The sequence below is a fragment of the Hydractinia symbiolongicarpus genome, chromosome 3, assembly GCF_029227915.1.
Source record: "Hydractinia symbiolongicarpus strain clone_291-10 chromosome 3, HSymV2.1, whole genome shotgun sequence".
NCBI lineage: Eukaryota > Metazoa > Cnidaria > Hydrozoa > Anthoathecata > Hydractiniidae > Hydractinia > Hydractinia symbiolongicarpus.
The window spans coordinates 30,706,144-30,732,555 of NC_079877.1; the positions used below are offsets into that span (position 1 = coordinate 30,706,144).

The 26,412-nt window shown below is 32.2% G+C and overlaps 1 protein-coding gene across 4 annotated transcripts; it reads right to left on the reverse strand.

Annotated features, from left to right (window-relative positions):
* Window positions 1-1,716: 1,716 nt before the first annotated feature.
* Window positions 1,717-22,317, reverse strand: LOC130636758 (rho GTPase-activating protein 32-like). Of its 4 annotated transcripts, none has more exons than XM_057446597.1 (17): window positions 22,140-22,317; window positions 19,408-19,504; window positions 19,254-19,321; window positions 15,470-15,560; window positions 13,024-13,086; window positions 12,306-12,388; window positions 12,102-12,174; window positions 8,828-8,920; window positions 8,351-8,557; window positions 7,878-8,218; window positions 7,462-7,560; window positions 7,318-7,366; window positions 6,908-6,990; window positions 6,723-6,830; window positions 6,059-6,210; window positions 5,624-5,749; window positions 1,717-5,411 (listed from the first exon to the last, which is right to left on the reverse strand). In XM_057446597.1, the coding sequence occupies exons 1-17, from the start codon at window positions 22,265-22,267 to the stop codon at window positions 2,434-2,436; spliced, it is 4,839 nt and encodes a 1,612-aa protein (XP_057302580.1). In that variant the 5' UTR covers window positions 22,268-22,317; the 3' UTR covers window positions 1,717-2,433. The 4 variants fall into 4 exon arrangements, with proteins under 4 accessions (XP_057302580.1, XP_057302582.1, XP_057302581.1 ...); XM_057446599.1 differs by lacking the exon at window positions 22,140-22,317 and adding an exon at window positions 21,013-21,197; XM_057446598.1 differs by lacking the exon at window positions 22,140-22,317 and adding an exon at window positions 20,354-20,514.
* Between the last annotated feature and the right edge of the window lie 4,095 nt (window positions 22,318-26,412).

Genomic DNA, 26,412 nt, shown 5'->3' on the forward strand with positions numbered 1-26,412 from the left:
AACGTCTTTATTATTTTGATTATGTTTGCAGAAACAAACATAATCAAAATATCTGAAAAAGAACGGAAAGCTGAGACGAGGCGTCGACTTTCAGGTTTTCAACTAACACGATTCTAGAGAGAGACTCATCATACTCAGTCCACTTTCATTACGTTCGATCTGTACAACATCACACAAAGGAAACAGTGTCAGACGTCTGGGACGGCCACCACAGTGTTTCACTGCGCAAAGAAGACCAGGTTTGTACTACTTGCATTAATCACTCCATAGGGTTGTTATAGAAATTTCACCTTGTATCACGGATACATTGCCTATGGGAACGGTTATTCACAACGATTTGATGCTTTAGTATCTGACTTCTCGAACAAAATCAAGGTAACCGATAATTTTCTTTTTTCTCAGCTGCTGCTATCGCGAAATAAGGTGTACGCATTTTCGACAGGCCAAGGCTCACATGTATAGCCATCGATTGGCCAAAAACAAGTGTCGGATTCTGGTTATTTCAGAAGCATTCTTTGTGGGCAGGGAAAACTCTGTTCTGTTGCCATACTGGTCGGAACGCTGCTCTTGATGATAGTCGATTCGTCCATCCGACCGAAATAAGGTATGCATCAATTGAAGACCAAGCATTGGCTGTTTCTCATGCTTTGGCGTTTCGCCTTAGGTTGTCAGGATCTTACCATTACAGTAGACCAAAAGCTGTCTATTGCACTCTTTATGAATAGATCTCTCTACAGCATTCCTAACAACCGCCTACGGAATTTAGAACAGCTCATTGACGGTACCGTCCCTTGTTTAAAAAAAAACGAGTTTCTGATGCACTACCACAGCATCTTGCTGGGGTCCTAAACTAGAACGGCTAGTGTGTTATCTAATGACGTATCATATGATGCTGCATCGACTGCATTGGATTCTCTGAAGTTGAGGAATTTTACGTCATTTCGTGTTTCTCTAGTAATGACTGGTGGGACAACTATTGACAAAAACTATTGAGATTGACATAAACTGTTATATCCTTTGTGTATTAACATACTAATATGCATATTTGATAACTATATTATAGCACAAGATTCCTCAATCACGTTAAAAATTGCGGAAGAACAAATGTCTGTATCACAAGATCTCTAGCCTAATTATTTTTCTAACTAAACACCAAACGGAAATAAACCTGTTAATGAACTCCCAGAATTGCATGAGCCATTGGTCAATTGCAATTTTGGTGAATGAGATAAATCTTTAAACTATGAAGCAAAATCACTGGAGACCAAAAGAAATGATAATTAGCATTATTTTGGCTAATCAAATCAGTAAATATCCTTACTTATAAGACGTGTCACGGCATAACGCACGTCCTAAACTTCTCACACCACACAAGTTGTCCACCTACAAGGGTGAGCACAATTGTTTGAGAAATAGCAGTTTTTTGGCCACTGCTCAAAATAGCAAAACAACATCGTCTGTCGAATGCTCCGCAGCCAGGAGGTTACAGAAGTTCTGCTTTGGGAGATGTGTAGGGTGGGTAAGGAGCGTACAGTTTCTGCGATGTCTGCATTATGAAAGAAGTAACATACAGCCCGCGAAAGTCCAGGAGAAAATAGGCCATACTGACGTCCGCAAAAATAGTGTTTTTGAGAATTTAAATCTAACGAAATAACTTGAGATGCGGAGAAATTATATGTTGTACATTGGGGAGGAAAAACACATTTTTATAAAAGAAGATTTTATATTATAAGACTATTTTCAAATTGTGAGTGATATATACATTTTACCTCGTGAAAACATTATAACGGAAATTAATAACAAATTCACGATATTGAAAACAAGAATAATTTTTTATTGAGAGGTCAAATAAAAACATGGGTTAAAATCTGAACACATACACAAGAAAGTAAGCGGAAAGTTCTATGAACTATTTGAACATATTTGTAAAATGTAAAAACATAAACACATAAAATAAATATTTTCGCAGCTAGAGAACCGCGCTTTAAAAACGGAATCAATTCAATCAGTCTGGGAGTTATTGAACCACAGAAAAGAGGTTCAATTTGGCGCGAAAATCCACGCGTAACATCTCATTTGCAATCTCTGAAAATAGATAAGTAAAAATGGCGGTAAGAACAATAAATTTTGATAAATTTAATAACATGAACAAAAATCGAATATTCTGAACATTCTAAACATGTGCACGAAAAATAATGAATGCTAAAAATTACTTGAATAAGAATAAAACTACAAATACTTTTTTTCTCAAAAAGAAGGTTGAAAAATCCTCGCTGTTTTTCTCTACACAAGGCTTTCTTAATCAATGACAAAGTAGCAAAAATAGAAATATTTCACAAGACTTATTTAAATTAAATATTTGCTTTATAAATTTTAAATTTTAACAAAATTAATTTCTGTTTTAAATTTGTTCTCCTCCGCAGATATAAAAAATTACAACATCTCGTAGTGAATACTATTAACATTATCATAATAAGACTTGCGATCATTATCATACAACGATGAAGGTCTTGCAGTTTGCTTTACATTTACACGACTATTTCGCTCGCTTCCACTTTTTAATGTTAAAGGAAAACTACCAATCTGTTTATTTTCACCAAGATAATGATCCGAAGATGATTTGTGAACGGAATTCAACAAGTGCGGGTGAGATCTAGCCGACGCAAGTGACGTTGCTGAAACATGATGAGGACGGGGGTTCCGAGACATAAACTGATGAGTACGATGATCATTGGATGCAGCATCACGATAGTCACCCGATCTAAAATGTGGATGAAAATCGTCTGATGCATGATGGGAACGATAATCTGTAGAAGTAATAGCTGAGAAGTCCATTGATATCGGTCTCGGCACTTCGGTCCTACTACTCCGATTAGGCGAGTGTGTATTTCGTCTCCGATCAATTCTTATGTTACCATGACTACCGTCTACATTATCTGTAAAGTCTTTCAGTGGTTCTTTATTATAATCCCTATGTGGTAGTTTCGGGTCATTACTTCTAGTTTTAGTCGACATTACTAGCCTATCATTAGCAGGGTGGTCCAGGCTACTTTCCATATGCGAGTTTAACTTTGGAACAGAAGAAACATTCAATCGTGGTACAGATGCAGAAGAAACATTCAATCTTGGTACGGACACGGCGTGCAGGCGACTATTTATATATTTACTATCTTCACGTGAACTACTTAACAATTCGTCGGAGTCAAATCTCCTTGCAATATAACTAGAATGTCGATTTGTTGTATTAATATAATTTTGTGTGGTGTTCTTGTTAGAAGTTTTAGAGTTTCTTGTGACAACATTGTGTATCTTTGGTTGTTGTTCTGTTCGCATGTATAAATTTGGATGAGATTTAGTTCTTTCATGTTGACACGGTGTTGTTCTCGACAAATCAGGCTGAGAAAATTGTGAGTCTTTTGATGTTACATTCAAGTCTTTGTTAACACTGCCAAACAGGGAGACTCGTTCCTTCACAGAACGAGACCTCGGTCTTATCTCGTCAACAGTTTTCGGTGTGTCAATTTCGTCCATGTTAATATATCTTGATAAAACTATTTCATGTGATTTATTGGAATCAACATGCTTACGATCATGTGACCTGTCACGTGATTGAACACGCTGGCTACCATTTTCTTTTTGAAGTTCTTCCGTTGAAAGTGACACCGCTTGTTGTTTTTTTAGTATAAAACTTTTAGTTTTCGGTGACTCATTGCCGTTGAAAGTTGGACTAAATCGCTCTTGTGTAGATTTTACCAGAGCTCCCGCCTTTGCACTTTCGAAACTATTTTGTCCGTCATTATAATCCTTTCTTGGAATCCCGCCATATTTAATGTGGTGTTCAGTCCTTTTTACTAACAAATCAAGCAGCTGTTCATCGTTGTCTTTCGGTGCACGGCTTTTTGGATCAAGCGCATCCTCAATCGACACATACACATGTTTTGGGTTTGATACCGGTGACATATCAACAACACGATTCTCTTTAGTGTCAGCTCGCTCGTTTGAATCCGATGTAAATTTAGCTTCGATGTGCGCCTTATTCAACGGTGTGCCATTGTTAATAGTTGGCGTTTTGGATAACGTTTGTGAAACAATGGAATCTGAATTTGTGTTTACATAATTATGTGACGATTTTGTAGGCGTATCAAGTTCTATATGTGAAAAACTTTTATGTTTGACATGTATATTACTATTCGAAGATTTAACGTTACTTTCCGTCTTATTAATTTGTGGTTGTACATCCCTTGATAAATCAGTCATACTTCTTGTTAAAAACCTATTTTGGATGTCATTAGAATGAGAGGATTGTGAACTTGGCCGCGGTTCAGTATAAATATGTGTAGTTATTTTACTTTCTATGTGATAGTTCTCTGGTGATAATGAACGAATTTTCTTTTGAGGAACATTTTCATCGATGTCTCGCAAAACGTTTGATCCGGAACGTTGGTGTTTTCTTTCAGGTGAAGTAATTTGAGTCGAGCTCGCCTCAATTTGTTTTGATAGTACTTCAGAATTAACCGTTGTATTGGTTTGCGACAAATAGCCAGAATCGTGACTATCTGAAGGAGCGTGCTTACCTTTAAAAGGCAGCTGCGAGGGAGTGCGACTCTCACTTATAGGTAACTTCAAATCAGAGTTTAAACCTTGTTCGATTACATCACAAGTAAAATCACTTTTTACAATACCATTTTTAGAAGGTACGACATGAATTTCAGTGTCTTCCAAACGTCGGAAATCAGTCGGTTCACCGATGGTGAAAGATTTTCGACTGCCTTTTTTACGAATTTCATCGATCGGTTTCGTCGTACTAGTCTTACGTAACACTTCTGGCGGATTTGACGTACTATTTTTACGCACATCCTTAGCGTTGATGTATTTTGCCGTGACCGAAACAACGGCTGACATTAAAGAGGTATTATCATCATCACTGTCTTTGAAGTTATAATTAAGACTTTCAACAGAAATAGCAGAACAATGTTTTTCAGTTGGTTGCACATCGAAACTACTAACACGTGGAATATGCCCACTGTCTGTCTGTTGTTTAGGAAGGTCTTGTAGGCGATATTCGCTTTGTGAACGTGTAGGCGTCCCAATGTGATGGATGTTCTTCATGCTTGTTTTCTTGCGATAAGCGGAGGTTACGTTTGACTTCAGAATACTATCATCCTCAGATACACCGTCAGACTTCATTTTGGAAAAAAGACCAAACCACTTCTTACTTCGTTTTGGAGAGTTCATATTATTTCTGATTTGCATCAAGTCTGCAGATCCGCGCCGGGTTGGATTAAATTTCAGTTTCGTACGTGCTTGTGCTTCTTCGATGGATAGTAAGGTGGGTAAAGGAGAAATTGGTGAAGCTGCAACTTTTGGTGGAATACTTGAAGAACGTAACTTGTGACGCGGACTGTTTGAAGCTAAAAATATTTAAGAATGGTCAAATGGAATGAAGGTAAGCTTGACAATCCTCATCTTCAGTCTCACAATAACATTAAAAATACGTAACAGGAAAAAACGTAGTAAACAAATCCCGTGGGACCACAATATATAGTTTTCCACATTTGTTGCAAAAATTTCAAGTTATGAAAAACCGAGATACAGATCGCGCATATATGGATGTTCAACTTACAACTTCCTTCCAGAGACAAACTTTCTGAAATTTTCCTGTGTGGGAATATTCTCTGCCGCGCTTCTTCCAGTGAGATTAGTTTTGGTCCAGCACTAATAGTTGCTGATCGAGCGATTGTAGCTGAGTCTATACAAACAAAAAGGGAAGAATTATTCAGCATCACTATCAGCATATTCTTCCTTCGGAAGAGGATACTTCCGTCATACGACATTTTTAAAGTACAAAAAGAAAGTAACAGATAAATAGGTGAAAACAAATAACAAACAAAATATTAGAAGTGAAGTGGTGCATGGTCACACTAAAAAGTTAGTTGAAAGTCACATACAAAATAATTGGTTATAAGGACGCTATAACGTCAGCAACATCAGCAGTGACAACACTTAACCAACAAAACGCGAATCAGTCAAAACTCAACTTCAAGTTAAGGTAAGTTACCTTCGGTTTCTTGTACTTCAGGGTAATATGCTATCGCTGCAGAAGCTAGATTTTTATCAAAGAACACATCCACATTTCGAATCATGTATTCGACTATGATGGCCTGAGTACGAAATTCAGTCAATGCAGAAATTGAGTCGTCCGATGGGGGTCTAAAACACGAAAAAAAGAGTTTAGTGTAACTAGGGTAATAAAAATGACACAGTGACAAGAATAGCAGTACCGGTGTCGATTGCAAAGATGATGATGAATTAATTTCGTTAATTCTCGCGCAAATTAATTACTGCTTGATTTATTTTCGCGTCCTTAGCAGGCTAAGTTTTATGACCAACACTTATATTCGCGCAGAATTCACTTAGCGCATCTAGGATTGATGTGACACCTTGTTAAGGTTACAAGATACTTGTTCCCCAAAATCTTCCGATTTATCACCGCCATCCTTAGCGTATTTAATTTTCTCTTTATGTTTCGGCGTGGAATATTTTTGATATCGCGCACTTTTAATTTTTGTGCAATAGATATTTACATAGCCTTTTTTGTGCGAAAATATTAACAGAAAAAATTTCAAGACATCACTTGTACTCTGCAATCATGTAACAAATCTTGTCGTTAAAAAATAAATTAATAAATATTCTAAAAATAACTTTACGAACATACTACATACCGTAATAAATTGGGTGCCCAAACAATTGCAAGGTTTTTCGCAGTCATATTCGTTTCAGCAGCTTTTGAAGCGCAAAAATTTAAATGCCGTAGAAGATAATTCATAGTCCTATAACAATGAAATTAACCGGTAATAATTCATGGTTGACACTCCCATTAAAATAGGAGATAGAAGACACAACATACCTGTAATGTGGAGGAGGGAGTCTTTGTATCACGTGATGAAAAGCTACAGTTTTTTCGGTGTCGTCATCTTTACCAATAGCAAGCTAAAACAAAAGAAGGACGCGTTTTAGTGAATATGTTCTTTCTTTTCACCAAGCATCAATAAAAAGCAATGTTCTTGTAGCAATGTTCTTATGATGTCTTGGTACAACTACTATTTTAACCATCGTCCCACTCAAAAATATATATCGAAAATAATAAATAAAAATAAATCTTGGGCGAATTAAAAAATGATGTTATAAATAAAAGACTTGTAAGGCTATAGCCAATATTACGGTAAACGAAAGAAAATTACAGAGCTTATCTATACATGTAATTATATATAAAAATTAAACAAACAAAAAAATACACTTAAAAAAATAAAAGCTTACCACAAACTTGTCATACAGTTCGTAGGTGAAAAGTGGGTTCGGTAATTCTCTGAAATAAAAGGTTGATATATTAAATCTTGTCGTGAATCACGTCCTAAGGATAGACACAAATGTATGTTTGATGAAAGTTAAGCAAAAATTTACCTGAAGTATGTTTTAAGTAAAGAAGAGATACAGTGAATGTCATGTAGATATCTTGTGTCTTTTAAATTTGGTGGCTCGTCATCGTTATCAAACGAAACTCTACAATATAGTAAACTTCATTATCAGCAATATAGTTTTCATTATGACACAGGTATGCATCAAAAAATTGACAGGTATTTCTGTTGAAGAAAATAAACCAGAAAAGTTTCATGACTTGAAGAAGTTTTGAGGTGGCTAGCATACAGATTTGATAAGGATTATAGGGATGTAAAGATTTCTTTAAAAGCAAGTTTATTTAGAGAGTTTTTAAAATGGTTCTCAATTTGAAAAAGGGTCAAATTGCAACCCTGAAAAAAAACTTTTTTAGTCATAGCAATAATGACGTTTTCGAATGAAAGTTGACAGGGTAGTGGTACCTTAATCGTTGCAAGTTCGACATGATACCAGACAGTCGATAAATACCATCAACAACACCATGTTCTTCAATCACTTCAGCACATAGCTGAAGCACAAGTGGAATATCCCGTCCAATATGAGCTAATCTTTCGCCCAAATCACAACCGAACACACGTTCACGCAGAATACCATGCTGCATCAACTCGTCCTTACTCGGTCTGGATTTAAAGAAGAATCGCAAAAAATTGATAAACTTTCCTCTTCGCTTTGAAATTGGTCTTGATTGAAGATGAGCGAGAATTTGATCATTGATTTCTTTTTCGCGAAGAATTTCAACACAATGCGACGGGAAAAAGCCAACCTGAAAAACAAAAAAAAAAGTCTGAAAATAAACCAAAAAAAATATCTATAAGATATTTGAAATATGTATAAAAGTGATGAGTAATGAACCTCAATTTATCAAAGAAAACTACGAAGGTAGACATCTGTTTACCTCAAATCCTTTCTTCCCTCTCCACCATATAGTCTCCTCCACAGGTGGGATGTCAATGACGGATATAAAATCACCAACTTCAAGCGTCATCTCATCTGGTGCTTGTGCTTGGTAACGCTTTATAACACGCCCTGCAGCAACGGCCGGTACATTTATTGCTGAATCATCAGCTTCCATGACGACCAGGTGGTTGCCGTGGTTATCAAGCTAAACAAACAGAAATATACATACTATATGTAAAACCAAATGGCGGATCACTGTAGTTCGATTTCATAACGAGAAAGGAGTTATTAGAAAATCCTCAAAAATGAATATGGCTTTAAAAGTTCATAAAAAGAAAATATAAGGGGAGCACGTTTTCGAGTTAGAACTAGAGTAATTCAAACAAGAGTCGTAACGTTTGCAGAAAACAGTTCAACATGCCATATAAACAAGTATGGCGGATGTAGCAATTATTTACACAGCTTTAAAACGTACCTCTAGCCAGTTCAATATGGGTCCACAATTCACATTGTTGCCAGCAACTTCGGAGAATCGTGATAAGTATAATTGTAATTGCTGCACCATACTCTAAAGAAACATGGTACATTGTTAGCAGAACTTGTACATTGTGACGAGGTCATGAAATGTAAGACACATCTCTGAATCCACACACAGCAAAACACACAGTGCAGACAACGATAAAAAAAATGTTACTCAATTCCAACAATGAACACTAGCGCTCGATTTCGTTCATAATAAAAACCACTTCATTTTTTTTAACTTTTATATCCCAAAAATATCTTACTTAATGCTAAATTTAAGCGAATTAAAAGCTTGACAAGAGATTTTCATAACTGTGTTACAAGAGTGTGAACAAGAAATAATTTATGAGGATTTAAGAAGTAAACACGTTTTCTGTTACTTGATGACATTCACAGTCGAATTGTGATGAGAAACTTTTTTAATATTTTTTCATTCAAGCACGAAGACAAACTTTAACATGATCACGTGTCATCTAGCTACTTGCATTGTAAAATCATACTTTCATTTAACACATATGTAATACGAAACATTTTTTTAAAAAAAAAAACGCAGAGAGAAAATCTGTATATGCGTTTGTGTTTCGTCAAAACCATTTCTACGTGTACTAACTCTAAAGTTAAAAATATAAGTATTAGAAAAGACTTTATCGTACTGCTTAAAATATTATTTCTTTTTTACTTCTACAAGCAAAACATCTCTTCACACAAGAGCATAGATAACACAATAATAGCTTTGCTCATTAACCTTTAACAGCTCTCATTAGGTAACAAACAAACACTTATAAAGTGAAATTCTTTTTATCAATGTACACGATGCAGATATTTGTTCTGAGCAAGGTTTATTTGCACAAGTTAGTTGGTAGAGTTTGAAGTGCAAAATGACAAAAAAACATCAACAGATAAACGAAAAAAAACACATGTATATATGTAACAACCTCCCGCTTTTAGAAAATCTAAATTGAACTCAGTAATTAAAAAGTAAATTGTCACATATTATCAAAATTTTTGCAACTTCTGAAGTACGTCTTTTCTTCTAAAAGTTGCACAAATAAAACAAGCCTAAAAATTAACTGCATGTCTTGGGAAGAGTATAAATTCTGAGATGAGACATTAAAAAATTAAAATGCCTTATTAAAATGTTAAGCAATCAACCAACAAGTGTTGGCTAAAATAATCTACAAAATAAGCAAGAAGAAAGAGAGAAGGAGAGCAACGAAGAAGAGCAACGGATTATTCAAAGTAGCATTTTAGACAGACCATAGAAGCTACGTCATAAAAAAATCAAATAGAAAAAAATAATTTCTGCAAATTTCATACCATAACAAACGTTCTTTATAACTCGTGCACTGAAATACTTCTGAGATGACGATATTGTATATCTGTTGTACAGACAGTGGTTATTTAGATGGGAGAAGAACATAAATACTGAGATTATTGCTTCTATCTAAACTGTTACTAGAGAATCTATATACTGCTGCTGTCGTCTGTTTCTCGTCTATCCTTAAACACAATCGTTAGCTCGTCAAAAATACATAGAAACTGATTTATTCTGCGGGGTATAGTAGGCAAATCGCTAACAATATACCGCATTTGTTATTTAATACGTATATATTTTATGCATCCTCAAGCATGAATTTGGATCTGAGACAAAATACGACTATTATTATAGAGGCAAGTCATTTGTTTTCCCGGCCAAAAATATTCTGTATATTTTCAACATGAAATCAGCCGGTGTGACAGACGTTCACGTCATTTCACTAGAATAAATTACAAGTGAAGTTTTCTATCCTAGCCATCAGTAAATATTGCATACAAGAATTTATTAACACATTGGACATTTTAAGTACAATTTTGAAAGATTTGCAGAAAACAGAAAATTGCTGTATCTTAATTACATAATTCTCTTACTGATGAAATTACAACACTATAAAATATTTTTCTGTGCAACATGCAGTCAGCTAATCTGCATTATATCCACAGGAGAATTTAAACAACCTTATGTCAAAAACAACTTTTTAAACAGATTAATTTTATGCACTCTCATTCGAAAATATTTTTCTACAGTATCCATTTCATCGCTAAACACGAGGAACAATGTCTGTAATGTAAACAGTCATTGAAACCAGCACGAGTCACAATAAAATATGTGTTTATGTTCATAGTTATGAAAAAATATCAACAATAAAATGAACAGACAAGTTATTATTCTTGCAACTGAAACTTCATAAAATTTTATTTACATCATAATTCATCCAATGCTCAAAGAAAAAATTAAACAAACAAACAATTACATAAATTAAACAAACAAACAAACAAACAAAACAATAATAATAAATGTAGACACACTAAACAATCAGTTTCACAAGACTTTGTTCCAACTACATGCAATATCTTTAAAATCAACAAATCAACAACTCTTACTAATTAGATTAGGAAATAATTAATATTTATATAACATGAAATTTTTTCCTGTTATGTATTCATTTAAAACATACCAGAATCGGTTTGCAGTCATTCTTTAGTAAATAAAATGTTTCCAACACGTTGTACAGATGCTAATTGTAAACTTTTAGGGTAAAACAATTTCTTTTTTTTTTTAATTTCGATGACTAACTGAGTAATTAATATAGTTAATTGTTTTTATAATTTGAGATTAACGCTGTGAATCTTTTAAGAAACCAGTTAATTTTACAAATGACACATTGTGGCTTATCATGGCAAGACAAGAGCCAAAGAACAGGAATTAACTATAAAAGAAACACTATAAATGTTGTTCCTTTTCCCTGGCAAACAAATGTGAGTTGATGATGAAGCCATTTACCACGTTCCCAACAGAAGGAAACCAATTTACCCATAAGCAATTAAAACTTTGCATAAAAATTTCCCTACACAAAAAGCTATTGTAGCGATTAATCGAAGAACACCTGAAGGCAACTTTTTTTTTTAAAATAGATAAAGCAAATGGTTGCAGTATTGACATCACATCTAAAAAAGTATTAAAGCTATTTTGGATTTAAAATAAAACGAAAAAAATGGTTCTCAAAAAGGATAGCACATAATCTTCAAATTGTACACTTAAAAGTTGCAGTGTAAGCGTAAGTGTAAAATCAAATAACTTTCATACACACCCTGGTCATACATAACCTATTTTTAGAAATGTAAACCAAACACTTTCATTTTTTAAGAAGCCTTATCCTTATACGTTGTTTCTGCAAGATGCAACTTACTGCGTTTAGTTTTGTCTCCAGGTCGTATTCCTTTAAAGGTGGTAGTTTGCTGTATTTGCGACTATATAAACATCTAAATACAGAGAAAATGCAGTATTAGAACAACATAGGTTACAAGAACCTTTAACATAACAAAATAAAGAGAAGTCAGGTATGTCACACGTAGAAGACAAACTGGTGGGGTAGTGGAAAATGGTAACCTACCGATGAATTTGATGATCTAAACCGACAAAATCTTCTTGACTTCGTTTTACTACCCAAGATTTGTCGCCACTATTAACTTGAACCTGTATGTACGAAAATGTTAACAATGTTTGCCACCACAAAACTTGCTTTGATTGTAAAAAAAAACAAAAAAATCAAAACTATAACAACAAAGGGTGACAAATTGCTTGTGTAAATAGTACACGACACCATAAGAGGTGTAAAAATAACACCGACATATACTTGCAGATAATAAATAAACAAAAACTTAAGACCAGGTGCCAACACTTTTTAGGAACACTGACAAGAATGAGAAGAATTTGAGTGTCCAGTCATGGGTTGTGTTAAGAAAAATATTAAAATGCTTTCATTGAATTCATCGCCATTTTAACGTGAAGGATTAAACGACTGAGATTAAAAGATGTGATCAAAATTCGTCATAACGTTTCATATTTCAAAGTGAAGGAGTGCTAATGTTACTTAATAACTCTCTATCGCAGTGGTTAGATGGCTTTAGATGATAAAATTGTGGTCGATAAATACAAATAAAAGTTATTTTAGTTATCACTACCTTACTACTCAAACACTTTGCTAGCTTTTTAGCTCTCTTTTTAGCCCCATTTTCATAGAGAAATTTTGTTTTCAGAATCCAGATAAAGTAAAATCTTCAAATTTGAATTTAACAACAACAACAAAAACAAAAACAACAACAACATACCAGAAGCGCCTGTCCAGTATCCAGCGTTGATATATCTTCATTTTCATCTAAGCATAATGCAGCCTAGTAAAATATTATATTCGGATAATCAGGATAAAAAATATATATAATAAAAACGTCCACAATTTTAAAAGACCACAAAATAATAGCAGCAGACATGAGTAACAGTGTAATAATAATATTCATGATAAGAAAAGAAATTTGAATGAACTGTGAATGATAAAAACATTTTCTCTTTATAAGTCTGAATAATATTAAACAAGTTGATAGAAAAAAGAAACAGAAAAAAGAACAACCAACCAACAGAAGACGTCTGACAAAAAATTACTTGTGGCAAATGCATTATATGGATTTAATGAAATGTTGCAAATGTGGTGATCAGCTTTTTAATGAGTAGAAAGCATGTTTGGCATTTAACCTTGTCAATTAATGTTTGTTAGATTGATTCTTAGGTAAAAAAAAACAAGAAAATAATGCAAGAAAATAATACAAGGAAAGATTTAATGCAGAACTTTTTAAACATGGTAAAAGCTTTCTTTCTTTTTTTTTCTTATTTAAAAATGAAAGTGAAATAATAATACTTAATATTTGATAGTGTTGCAATTAAAAAAAAGCTCAGAAAAGATGTTGCTTAAAGAAAAATTAAGTTACATAATAATTTCATGTCATAATGTTTATGACGCTTCAATTAAACACAATCTTTAATTTCTCCTCCCTCCCCCCCTACCACCCTCACTTCTAAAGCTAAACTTGTCATCATGCATTTCTATCTTTAGTATTTTTACCAGAAAAAAGGATTTAATTTTAATTTCTTAATTTGCTGTAATAAATAACCACAACACAAAAAGTTGATTTTGGAATAAACACTCCTTTGAAAAGTTTTGAATATTTCAACGTTACAGCATACTGATATGTGTTAGGAAACTTAAAATTAATATTTTGTTGAAAATTTAAACTTAAAAAAGTACAAGGAGAACTGGACATTTTTTAGACCAGTTGTGTCTGTGTAAATGACGGTCCTAATTTCTTTTAATAAAATATACATTACGTAAATTAAGTATACACCAAAAAACAAAATATAACATCCAGTATTCCATGAAAACAAAGCAAATAGTACTCACATAATGTAAAAAGTGAACACAAGGTAGAAAAATATATAAGGTGTATCTGCAACTTACAGTTGTCACATATTCCATAAAAGACGCACGATACATTTTAGCTCGTGTACAAAGAACTAATTGTAAAATAACAACTCAGTGAGTTGAATAAGTTAAAGCGTGTTTCATCACAACAACGACATACAAAACACTTCTCATCACTTTCGTCCGTTGTAATCAATACTTTAGATTCGTTTGTACGAGTTGATTTTAAACTTAAAACTGTGAGAATAAACAACAAATCATATAAAGAGAAAGTAAAAAAAGTTCAAATTTATTTTGGAAACACAGACATATAATTTTATTACAACTAAAAACAAAACAAAAATTTCACGATATGAAATATTGATGTTATATATAAATTTAATTCAGATAAGATGCCCTGAAGATAAATTAAGTATCACACAAATCATCATGTTTACTAGTTCTAAAAAAGTTCTAAAAGTAATAGAGTATATTACTTGCATTTTTTTTTCTTCAGCTTACAACCTTTTAAACTTTTCTTTGGTAAATACTTTTCCCTAACATTTTTCTTTCTTTCTTTTTTTTATTTTGCATTTTGAAAGTCCTCTACTTCATAATTATCAATTAACCAAGCAAATTGATTCTGTTACCAAAATGCAACAAGATACATATTTTGCAGGGAACTGCTAGGTGATAAGTCAAGGTGACAAGCAAAAGCAGTGTCCTTTGATGTTTTGGAGGATGACAAGATCATTACCTTTAGTAGGAACCAGGCTTAACATCGTGTTTAAAATTTTTTTTAATTCTTATTTTTCTTCAGATAAAAAAATTGAGTGGAGTGGTATTGCAAGTTTCCTTTCAAAGTACAATTGATAGGCATTTTACATTTTAATTGTTAAAAGATTACAGTCATATGGAGAAAATAAAGTGCTTTTTTCAACAAGTCCTATATATGTCTTTTCTCATTGGAGCTCATGTGGTTGTTAGTGGCATAATGAAAGTCGTCACAACTAAAGACTGATAGTTAGTGGTGGTACAACATTTTATTATTAAACTTCAATTTTGTTATGAAAATACTTTAATTGGTGTAATGTTAAAAACAGACACATCATTTTTGCACTTGAATGGGACTAGCCAGTTATTGGGGTTATAATAATAATAATAATAATAACAATAATTGTAATGCTGTACGATAAGAGTTTTGGATGTGATCATAACGCAATTAACACGGTGAAATTGAAACCAAAACACTTAAAGTAAAAGTCAACACTCAAATTAAGAAGATTAAGAAAAACTTGAAAATAGAAAGAGAAAGCATTTCATACAGTTATTGGTCCACCAAAATCAACATTGTTGTAATGAAAATGTGACATTTCCTCCATTCGTGGAAATCTTGCATCCTCAGATTCATTCGACCTAGAAAGTAATTGTGAAACATATTTTGACAAGTTTTAATCTTCAAACCTTAACTCTAAAAATCTTTTTGATAAAAAAGGTTTTGGATTGAAAGGAAATAACAATAACAACAACAATAAAAAACAATTAAATATCCACCATCATCAGCTTATTTTACAGAAATAATGTGATATATATATGGTATAAGTGATTCTACACATTATCTTCTCATTATCTAATTAAATGGTTGCAACACTAGCATGTTATTACAACATAAAAAGTAGTGACAGCAAAGGTCATTTCTTTTTTGTTTTGTTAGTAGTTAGTAGGTTTTTTAAGGAAGATATGCGTTAGCACGTAGAGATGCCCAAACACACATGTAACAAGATTTAACCAATTATTCATATCATGTGCACAATGCAAAATTTTATAAAAAGTTACTTTATTGGCACTAAGTCATCAATTATCCATGTACACGAATTTTATGAAAAGTTGACAAGCGCTTCGAACCTAAAGTATTTTTGGGGGTTGAAAGTTACTACATTATTGGCAGCAAGTCATCAATTTTTGGGATGTCATTTTCACAATAGAAAACACAGATTTAAACATATTAAAATTTAGAACTTGTTTTTATTTTAATTAAAATTTTCACTTAAACAAAGTGGTTATAAGAAATTAACTGATCAGACAAAAATAATTTGCTTTATTACAGGACGAGACATTCTGTAATTGTCACTAAAATAAACTCCAAATATTTCTGTATTTTTAAATTATTTTTATATAATTTCATTAATTAATTTTAATTTAAATAACTAAATTTCAACCAATTAAGATTTGAATCAACAAGACAAAAAAAAGAGGGCATTCTGTTTTCCAAGATCTGCAACAAAACTCCTAAATCATCATACACTATTATTTTATCATATAAGGGTTCATCAACAAAATGCAGCACTAACACTTTTAATCGTCCAAGACAAAAAGAAATGCACTTAGAATTATTTAATCAATATTTGTGATAATCAATGACAGTGAAGTCACATATTAACAAGGCGACCCTGAATAATTCTAATGTCTAACTTGACCATACAGAATATTCTGTCCAATACACATTCATTCTAGTTTATTCCAGCAAACAGGTTTGTGTGTTTCTCTATCTTGCATGTTTTTATATAAACACTGTGTCCCCACTGTGTGTGAAAATTCTTTGTTTTCTTCTACTAATGTGCATAAAAATGCACCCGTAAAGAATATACAGAGATCAGACAGAGTTAAAAAAAATAAGAATTGTAAATCTTTGATAATAAAAAATTCATATCATTCCTTTGGTCCATATTTACAATACAATGAACAATATTTGCTTGCTCCCAATTATTTTTAACATTTTTTAGAGCCTCATTTATGTATGTCATAAGAAGTAGTTAAAAATTTTAAACCAGAAGAAAAGAAGTCATGTTTTTATTGTTCACCTTAATTGTAAAACATAATAAATTAAAATGATATTAACTTTTCATAGATAAATTCTTGTTCATGGACTGTAGACTCAAGTTTTGTTCTAACCCATGAAGCATCACTGTAACTTACCACAAATCATCTCTTGACCTGTTGACACTAATGCATTCAAAAATATGAGATAAACTAGATGAGACAGAACGTCTTCGAATTGGCCGGTAACTTGAATGTCCAACTCCCACAGGTGCAGAATTACGGCGACTTCGAATGGTCATTATTTTTGTGTGACACAATATTATGCAAGTAACTTTAACACATTATACACTGATCATGTTGCTTTTGTTGTCATCCAAAAGTTAAGTAACAAATAAAAATACTTGTATGTGTGTATAAATCAATCTCAATATAGCTGCAAAGTTGAAAGTGAAATAAAAAGCCATCAAACCAAATACAAGTATTAAAACCTTAAAAGAAAGTTCCACATAATATGTCTGAAAATAGGTTCACAACTGCTTTCAAAGATCAGATATAATAACTGTTATCAACGCAAGTCATAAGCATGTCAATTTTAATATCTTAAACATCTAACCATTATAATGACATCTTTGTCAGTTGTCCAACTATTTAAATTTTTTTGAACATTTAATTAAAGTTTAAAAAGATTAGTTTTATACACTCTTAAAAAGAATTCACAATATAAATAACTTTTATTAACTTATCAGGAAATATGACGTTAGAAACCCATGGTTTTGAAAGCATGTTTTAATTAGCTGTAAGCTGTGACTAAATTTTTTATACAACTCAAAGAACAGCAAACAGCGGCAACAACAACAACAACAACAACAAAAATAATACCAAAAATATCTGATAAACATTTTAAACCAGTCACTTATCAGCCTATACGATTGTATGGAAAGTTATTTCCTCAACACAAGGACATGTAAAACAAAACAAACTTTATGATGAAAAACCTTCAGAAAATGGAATGTCAAAATTATGCATAATCATTTTAAATCATCAAAATTTATGCAAAACATTTTCTAGCAGCAAATTAAAGGTCCCATATGAATACATTCAATTTTGTCTCTCCTCACAACATCAATTTGAAAATAGCTTTTATTTTCGTTTTGTGTGTGTAGATATTGTACAGCTATTGGTTGAATTTTTAAAGAATATTTTTAAAGCACTTGCATAAATAATACATCAACATGAACAAAAGTTTCTTTTAAATAAACTTTACTGCTATCAGATCAGTTAACAGTAGACAAGAAAGATGATAAATTTCAACATAATTATCTTCTTGCTGTGTCTCCTTCTTTAGTATTCAAACTTTAAAATATAGGTGAGATATTTACCATTTTAATTAACAAGTAGAAAATAAAATATTTGTGAGCTTTGCAGAGGTCATCAACACCCACAACAATAAATTTTTAAGGAACACCTTTTCACAAAACTTACGTGGTTACACAATGTTGTTTCACATATTGTTGAACAAACTATTACTTAGTTGATATGTTGGGTAGTGGAATGGTGTGTTTTGTTGCTTGCACGAGAGGGTCTGCATGGAAGGTCATGAAGTCTGTATACGAAATGTTATGTTTTATTAAGATCTTAACCGTTTTGAAAGGTATGATATGAGAATGGCTAGGCGGATGTGTAACACTTGTTTAAGAGACAGAAAGAGTACAGATGAGCTAAGGAGCAGGCTAAGCATTAAGAACATTAAAGATGTTATCCAGATAAGAAGATTGAGTTAGTTGGGACACTTCGAAAGAATGGGGGAGGATAGTTGGGTAAGAAAGTGTAGTTAATGGTTCCTGTGACAAAGCCCAGAGGTAGACTGTAGAAGGCTTAGCAGAAGATTAAAAGGACCGATTTGATGCAATCCAACCCATGGGAGCATATGTTCATGGGAAACATATGTTCAGCTAAAACTAAGAATGAAATGAAGATGACGATAATGAAACAGAAACAACACTTGTGTCTAATTTTAATTGTTTAATTGTTATCATTTATACATAAGCCAGGTATTAGAACTGATATTATATGTTTACTACTGTATAATCAGTAAATAAAATAAATTCAGTGAAACCTTGTTACATGTTCTTGAACACTCCCTCCTTCCCTGGCTATGTTCTCCTCAATTTTTAGATTATTATTGATAAACACTCTATTAATGCTAATTAAGTGGGAGGGTCAAACCATCTATTCAACATACTTTTAAATTAGGTATAAAATTGTATAAAAATTAATGAAAATTCTTACTGTCCAATTTTCATATTTGAGACTGGAATATTGTTCCCATCTTGTGCTTTTGTGCCTATTGATTTTTCCTGTAATAATATAAGCATTTTATTACAATTAATTGTATTTACATGACTTCCAATGATGAATTCTTGTAAAATTGATAATCTCTTACCCTGTGTATGGTTGGTGTAGGCTCATCAAACATAGCACTGGACCGTTTTGTACTTGTTCGGGAGTCCACAGCAAGCCGCATCAACTTCTTGTTAACCCTGAAAAATAAATCAGAATTATTACAATAAGAAAATTTTAGCAATAAGTTTGAAAAGTTGCAATATATCAATTCATTTAAGCACTTCAATAAACCTTAAACCTGAAAAGTATGCATGTTACCAACCACTCAAGAAGTACATGAAGAATAAGTACAACAACAGATGATAATTACACAAAGTTTCTTATTGTAAATGCCATGGGGAGTGGCATAGGCCAACTAGATATCGGTCTATTTTAGAGTTTATTTAGACACCCAATATAAAGAAGGTAATTTTTAAAATGATTGAAAATTTCTTTCCTTCTGGATGTTTTTCAGGTGTTAGCTTTAAAATTGTACATTTTCTAAATAAACACAAAACATAATACTGATACAACAACTTATGTATAAGACAAAAATTACTTATTGTTTTTTTAGTAATAAAACATCACAAAAAAGTCATTGCTAAACCACAACATCCTGAAAAGCTTAGGTAACATATTTTTTTGTATAAACTTCAGGGTGTCTGCCAATAATTTAGCTTTTCAAGGGTTTTTTCAATTTTTTTACTATAATTTTTGCAATTTTTAAGGTCCCAAAGCTTAAAGCCCCAAAGCAATACATAAAAATAGATAGACATTACAGTAATGTGAAAATACCCAAAAATGGATGTGCTAACATTTAAATCTATGGAAGTTAATTATTTAAAAAAGTAAAAACATAACATCCTGCTATAAGGCAATGTTACATAACCAGACAGAAATGTTTCTGAGAATATATTTTAAGGCTATCTAGTCTGATTTTAATGTTCTCAAGGTTCAGTAGATACCTTGTGACTTGTAACAACATCATACAAGATTTTAACTCTTACCGAGAAACTTGGTCCTTGCATGGACGGAAACATGCAAATAAAACCATTTTAAGTTATTTGGCAATTACAAAGTTTTTTATCCCTTCATATCGATAACTTCTTTATAACATATTTCATTACTAATCTGAAGATGTTGGGAAAAAATTCATGATATAAATATTTATACATGGAAATTATATTGGGTGATATATAGAAGAAAAAAATGTTTATAATCCAAAACTTAACAATAACAACCATGTGTGTGACTATAGGAATAGTTGAATACATCTTTTGTGATAGAAAATAAGGTAAACAGAGAATCCATTAGAAGGACCATCTGCTGGCAATTTAAACAAAGGAAATGGAAAGGAAAATATTTGAAAGAATTGCTTTCATTTTTTCCATAATTACTGAACAAATATATAACAAGATTTAAACTTTTACTTGAAATGAAATGGTACTTCCTGCTGGTGTTAAATTTTTAGTTATTTATATTGGAATTTTATTTAAACAAAGAGAAGCAAAAAAACACACAGGAGTTCATCTATGCAACTCTATAAAAATGTACAAGTTCTACTTATGAGTTGGTTGTAAAAAGTAGTAAAATTTTTTTTTTTAATGCTGTGGTAAATTTTAAATCCTAATTTATTTAGCAATAATATATTGTATAATATATATACCTCATTGTGATTTCGTAGTTGTCAAGATGGACCTTTTTCTCAACTTCATAAATTTCCGTTAAGATTTTTAATGCAATTTATTATGAATCCATACAGAGTCCATCCTGAGGCCTTTTGATGATGATTACACCCAGCTTGAGATATGACAACCATTTACAACAAGCTTATATGCTTTTTATCTTTTTATTATTCTGACGTTAGTAATGTAAATAAAAACAGCTTTCTTATGGTTTAGAATATCATTACATTGATTTCATTACTTTATAACTGTCGTACCCATTGCAATGTGGACACAATTTGTCTGCACAATTTGGTGACTATTCTCTTATGCAATGACAACACTCCTTTTCAGTATTTTTATGATTTTCTTAAATAGGACAAATATTTATGGGTCACAACGTGTTATGATTATGATTTAGACAACAGGAAATTGATTTTTATTTTTAAAACAAAAGAGCAAGTATAAAAAAATTTTCAATGAAGAAAACTAAAAAGATGTTTTTGAGTAACTGGGTGTTTGTTGCTCATTCTTTCATTCTCTCCTTCATTCTCTCCTTTCTTTCTTTCCAACAAGAAAACATACACATTAAGAAAAGAATGAACAATATGGTTTTTAATACAATTTATAAAAATTTACTCATGCTAAGATGTTGAGAAAACCATTCATTTATTTTGTGAGTGCTCATTTACTGATTTAATAATTAATGAAGAATTTAAAAAAAAACACAGAGAGGATTATCAACTCGATGCTAATGCATAACTCCTGATATTTGTACAGAGTGTAGTAATTTTTCATGCAAAACGTTTTGAGAAATTAGTTACTTAAAAAAACTCATGTTATGATAAAATGGTTTTTGACAATTTTTTTTTAAATATTTGCATTTGAACTTAGAAAAACCCCAAAGAAATAAACAATGTGGGTAAATATGACATTGAAGAAGCTGCATGTTTTAAATTGTTGTGTGACTGTTTTTGTAAAACACCAAAGAAATAATAAGAATTTTTAGACTAAAAAGTATTTTAGAAGTTTAAAAAAATTAATAAAAAAACACTTGTGTGATGCTTATTAAAATCCAGAAAAAAATCAAAAGAAATTGCAACAACCTCTCAGTTCATTAATTTCTTACCCTTGAGCTTCAGCGTCCCACATAATTGTTCCATCTTGAGCATCAAAAGAACAATCTGGACTTCGTGACATATCCATGCTATGGAAAGGCATCAAACTAGTTGATGCAGTTCTTGGTAAAACCTCCATTTTTTTATTTCACTAATGTATTGCACCACTAAAAAAAAATTATTATTTTCTAAGTACACCATGTGAGGCATTCACATAGGTATGACATTTTTAGATTTAGCTTTAAATCATCTCTATCTTCCTTAATTCAGTAATAAAAAGTTTTCTCAATTCTTTTACAGGTTACTTTGCCATCTATATTTAAAAGTTTGTTCAATCAATGTCATTATTCAGTTTTAAACAGAGATGCTGAATGCTGTGAATATCTATCAAACAATTAGCATCTTAACCTACCTAACCTAAAAATGTACAATTCTTACTTAAAAAAAACAATATATAAAAAAGCCCAAATATTCCAGGGATTGGTAAATTGTATTTATATGTGTTTTGTAAATGCTCATTGTCTGGGCGGTAATAATAATTTATAAGATACGTAAAGAAAGTTAATGAAAAGAAATACTTCCTTGATTAAAGGAAATAAAAGGTAATGAATGATGTTAACTGATGTTGTGGGCCTTGAAAAGTTTTTAACAAGCTTTTTAAACTTTATTGTTTTCAAAATGTTGACATTTAAATATTTTCACATTTATTTTAAGGTTTAAATATTTTGACATGTAGTTATTCTACGTACATTGCGCCTTCAGAAATCATACTTATGAAAAGCTTCCTAAACGCAAATAAAAATATGATTTAGATGTTGTTATATTTTTCAATAAAATTTCTTTTCTCTTTAAACAAAGAGAATGTTTTTATCTGTATATAACCAATTACCATTAATTACTTTAATTGCCAATTAATCAGAATTTTTTTCTCTTTCACAATTTGCAAAAATATTGTTAATGACAATCTGCAGTTACTTGACAACAAATAAAATCAAATATAAAATTTTGCATATAAAATTTATTGAAATATAAATATAATAATATATATATTATATTAAAAAAAAAAAGATTTCCCTTCTTCTAAACTGGTACAAAGCTTTTTAAAAAAGCCTACTACAACTTGCTAAATTATATTACAGCTTGATGGCAAAAAATTATCAACCCCATTTGTATTACTGCCCTCACCATCCTTGTTTCATGTGTTTGGAACAGTAAACAAAGAATAGGGACATCACACTTGACATGATTTCAAAGCAGTAATTTTGCATATGTTAAAAGATATGCAACAAAATTTTCGTAAAAAATCATGGAAGGTGCAAGATAATTTTAATCATATGCCAGGCCTGTCTGTGACTTTTGCAAGAGTGGATTTTTTTTGTCATCTACAATAAAAAACATATTGAATTAGTTTGTTAAATACGCAATGTGAAGCCATTGGACTTTACTTGTGACTTAGAGTTACATGGCAACACAGAGCATTACCAAGGCCAGGCAAGTTTTGATCATTTTACTCCCTACTAAATTTTCACCCTACCACTTAACCTTTCTAATTTACATCAGCACTCAGCACTTGGCAAGGTAAATGCTGACATGTACACAAGAATTCTTGATTCATGTTGCTAAGTTTTTATTGAGATGTTTTTTAAAGCTAGTTGTAATTCAAACTTATAAAAGTTTTGCTCTGAGTATCCCATAAATTTAACTGTTGTTTATGATGTAAACATGGCAATTTTTTTCTGACATGAAATATAATTGCACTGGCTGCTAACTACAACCTTCATTATTTTAAGCACAAATTGCCAGATTTCAATGCTAAACTAGACATTGCTTTTCTCACGACTTATAACTTTTTAACAAAGCCTCCCAACTATAAGTTCTTTAGTGAAAAGTGTTATGAGGGCTCACAAACAAACTTCTTTGGCCATTCTTTATATTAGTACTTTCTTTTTTTACCATTATATAAAGGGAGACTGAAATTTTTCAGAAAATTTATGCCAATGTAACAGATTAAATGTCACAGTTGATGCAATATTTACAGTGACTAGTATGTTAAGTAGGTAAATTATTCTAAGTTGGGCCAATTGACTAAATTTAGGACCAATAGGTTGACACTTTATCTCTGCAGCTCTATCGCTGCATCCAAAAATTTGTTTAATAAACTCAGCCCTGACTTATCAGGAGCAACCACATAACATGTTTTCCCTGGAATCCAAAAAAAAATTTTGTGGAAAATTTTTTTTACTAAACATTTTTGTGTAACTTATTATTGTGATCTTAGAGCTTATTTGCACTGCCAGATTACATTATGTATATAGAGCGAATTGTAGAGTTGAATTTAATAAAGAAGGAAAAAGCTGATGTATCACAAAAATAAGTTCTGCAATTTTATAAAAGATCTTTTGGATCACAAAAACATTTGCATAAGACACGTAATTGCAAAATTTGTTCTGGATGATAAGCACGTCATTTGCCAATTGAGTAAGACAGGATTGCTAGCTAGCCATATGGAGTGCGTATACTGAAGGATTTTTTGTACCCTGATTAAAAACAATAAATGAATTCCAGTGTGCTATTATTTGTTTAGTTTTCAATGGTAACCTCTGTTGGTCTTGGAATGTGCATGGCATGAAAAAAGATAGTAAAGCTTACTGAAGAGAGGTTTTTGCAGATTTTTTCTCACAGAAACACATTGTTGAGGTTTTAAACTATTATCGAGTGTAGCTAGACTGATGCCTTCTGATTTATTTGAATATATTTAAAGTCAGAAGAATAACATTGTGTGAAGAAAAATGGACTGAGAATAACCTGGCTTTACCTTGCTTCCCCTATTTTTCCTGCTACACTGATGTAGCCAAATGAGCGTACTGCTGAAAATGCAAACAAGGGAATTCATCTATGCCTTACTGTTAAATATATACTCCTGATACAGGAATATAGACTTACTTACTTACTGTAGCTATATATCGTTTAATTAAGTGGTACTATCTAGCTAGGCAGACGAAAAATAGGTAGACCATTTTTGACAGTTACAAGCTAGCTTCTAAATAGCAACCACATTAATATAGCTGATCGTTTCTTTTAAAAGGTGGAGTTATAGCTTAGTTTTAATCTAGAAATAGGAAACCAAGTAGTTGTTTACGCCAAACTTTGATGAACGCTACTCTCAGCGTGAAATATCCTATAACAAACGGGTGCTAGCTACTTCCCACAAAATCTTAGGGAAAATATTTTAGCTAAAATTCTAAGCTAGCTAATACGTTCGTTAACTGGTGGGTTGTCGACCATCCATATATAAAGCAGATAGAATGCGTTGTCTGAAATGGGATTCTTTTTGTAAACCAAAATTTACTGCGAACCTAACCCGTCAAAAACACCATATTTGTTGTTTTTCTGTCAAAATCACATTGTTGTTAAATTAAGGAGAACTCAAGATAATTTTATCTCCATCATATCAAACTTCTTTCTGTTGTGTTCCATATTTGTCGCGGGCTCGGTGGAGATTATTAATTAATTTGTTTATTCTTTATTTTTTTTTAAATAGTTTCTGGCGTAGATTGATGATTAAAATAAAATAAAAACAGTTCCAATAATATACCGTTCGTGTTGGTTGTAGTTATATTGCATGGTCGTCCTCAGGGTTCGTTGCTTGATGTCAGAGCCGCATTACCTTGACAAGCCGACAAGTTTCTTCGTCGCAGAGCCTTAAGGTCAAATAGGCAAGAATCTTTGGAAACGAGGTTGGCAGTTTTAAAATTCTAGTCTTTCTTCTGGTGGAAGCAGAAGTAACAAGCCCTGGGTTATTGGGTTATTTTTTGCTGCTTCTCTTCACAATTGAATATATGCAGGCACGCTTCTCGAGCAGGCTCAATTAGCTAGTAATGAGTGCCGTTATACAGTCAGTTTGTGTGACAAATCTTCGCTAAAAAGGTCCGCCTGAGAACATCTTCGAGGAAAAAAAGTTATTCACTGAATTTACTCTTCTAGTATGCCTCGCAGATCCCCCCTAACCAACCAGATCCCCCGGTTCTCACTCTCTTCCTGCACCCAATCTGCACATGCGCCAACTAAATTCGAAAAAAATCCGACAAAATCCGATAATTCCGACGTCATCCAAACAATGACGTCATAAAGGTAATAAAAGGTTACATCTGGCGCACCTCACGCAAATCGTTAAAATCAATGAATCTCCACGCCTCCACCGTACTCCTTCGATATCCACGCAAATCGTTAACATCGGTGAATCACCACCATAACAAGACTGCTCGAGTATAAGTCTAAGTCTAA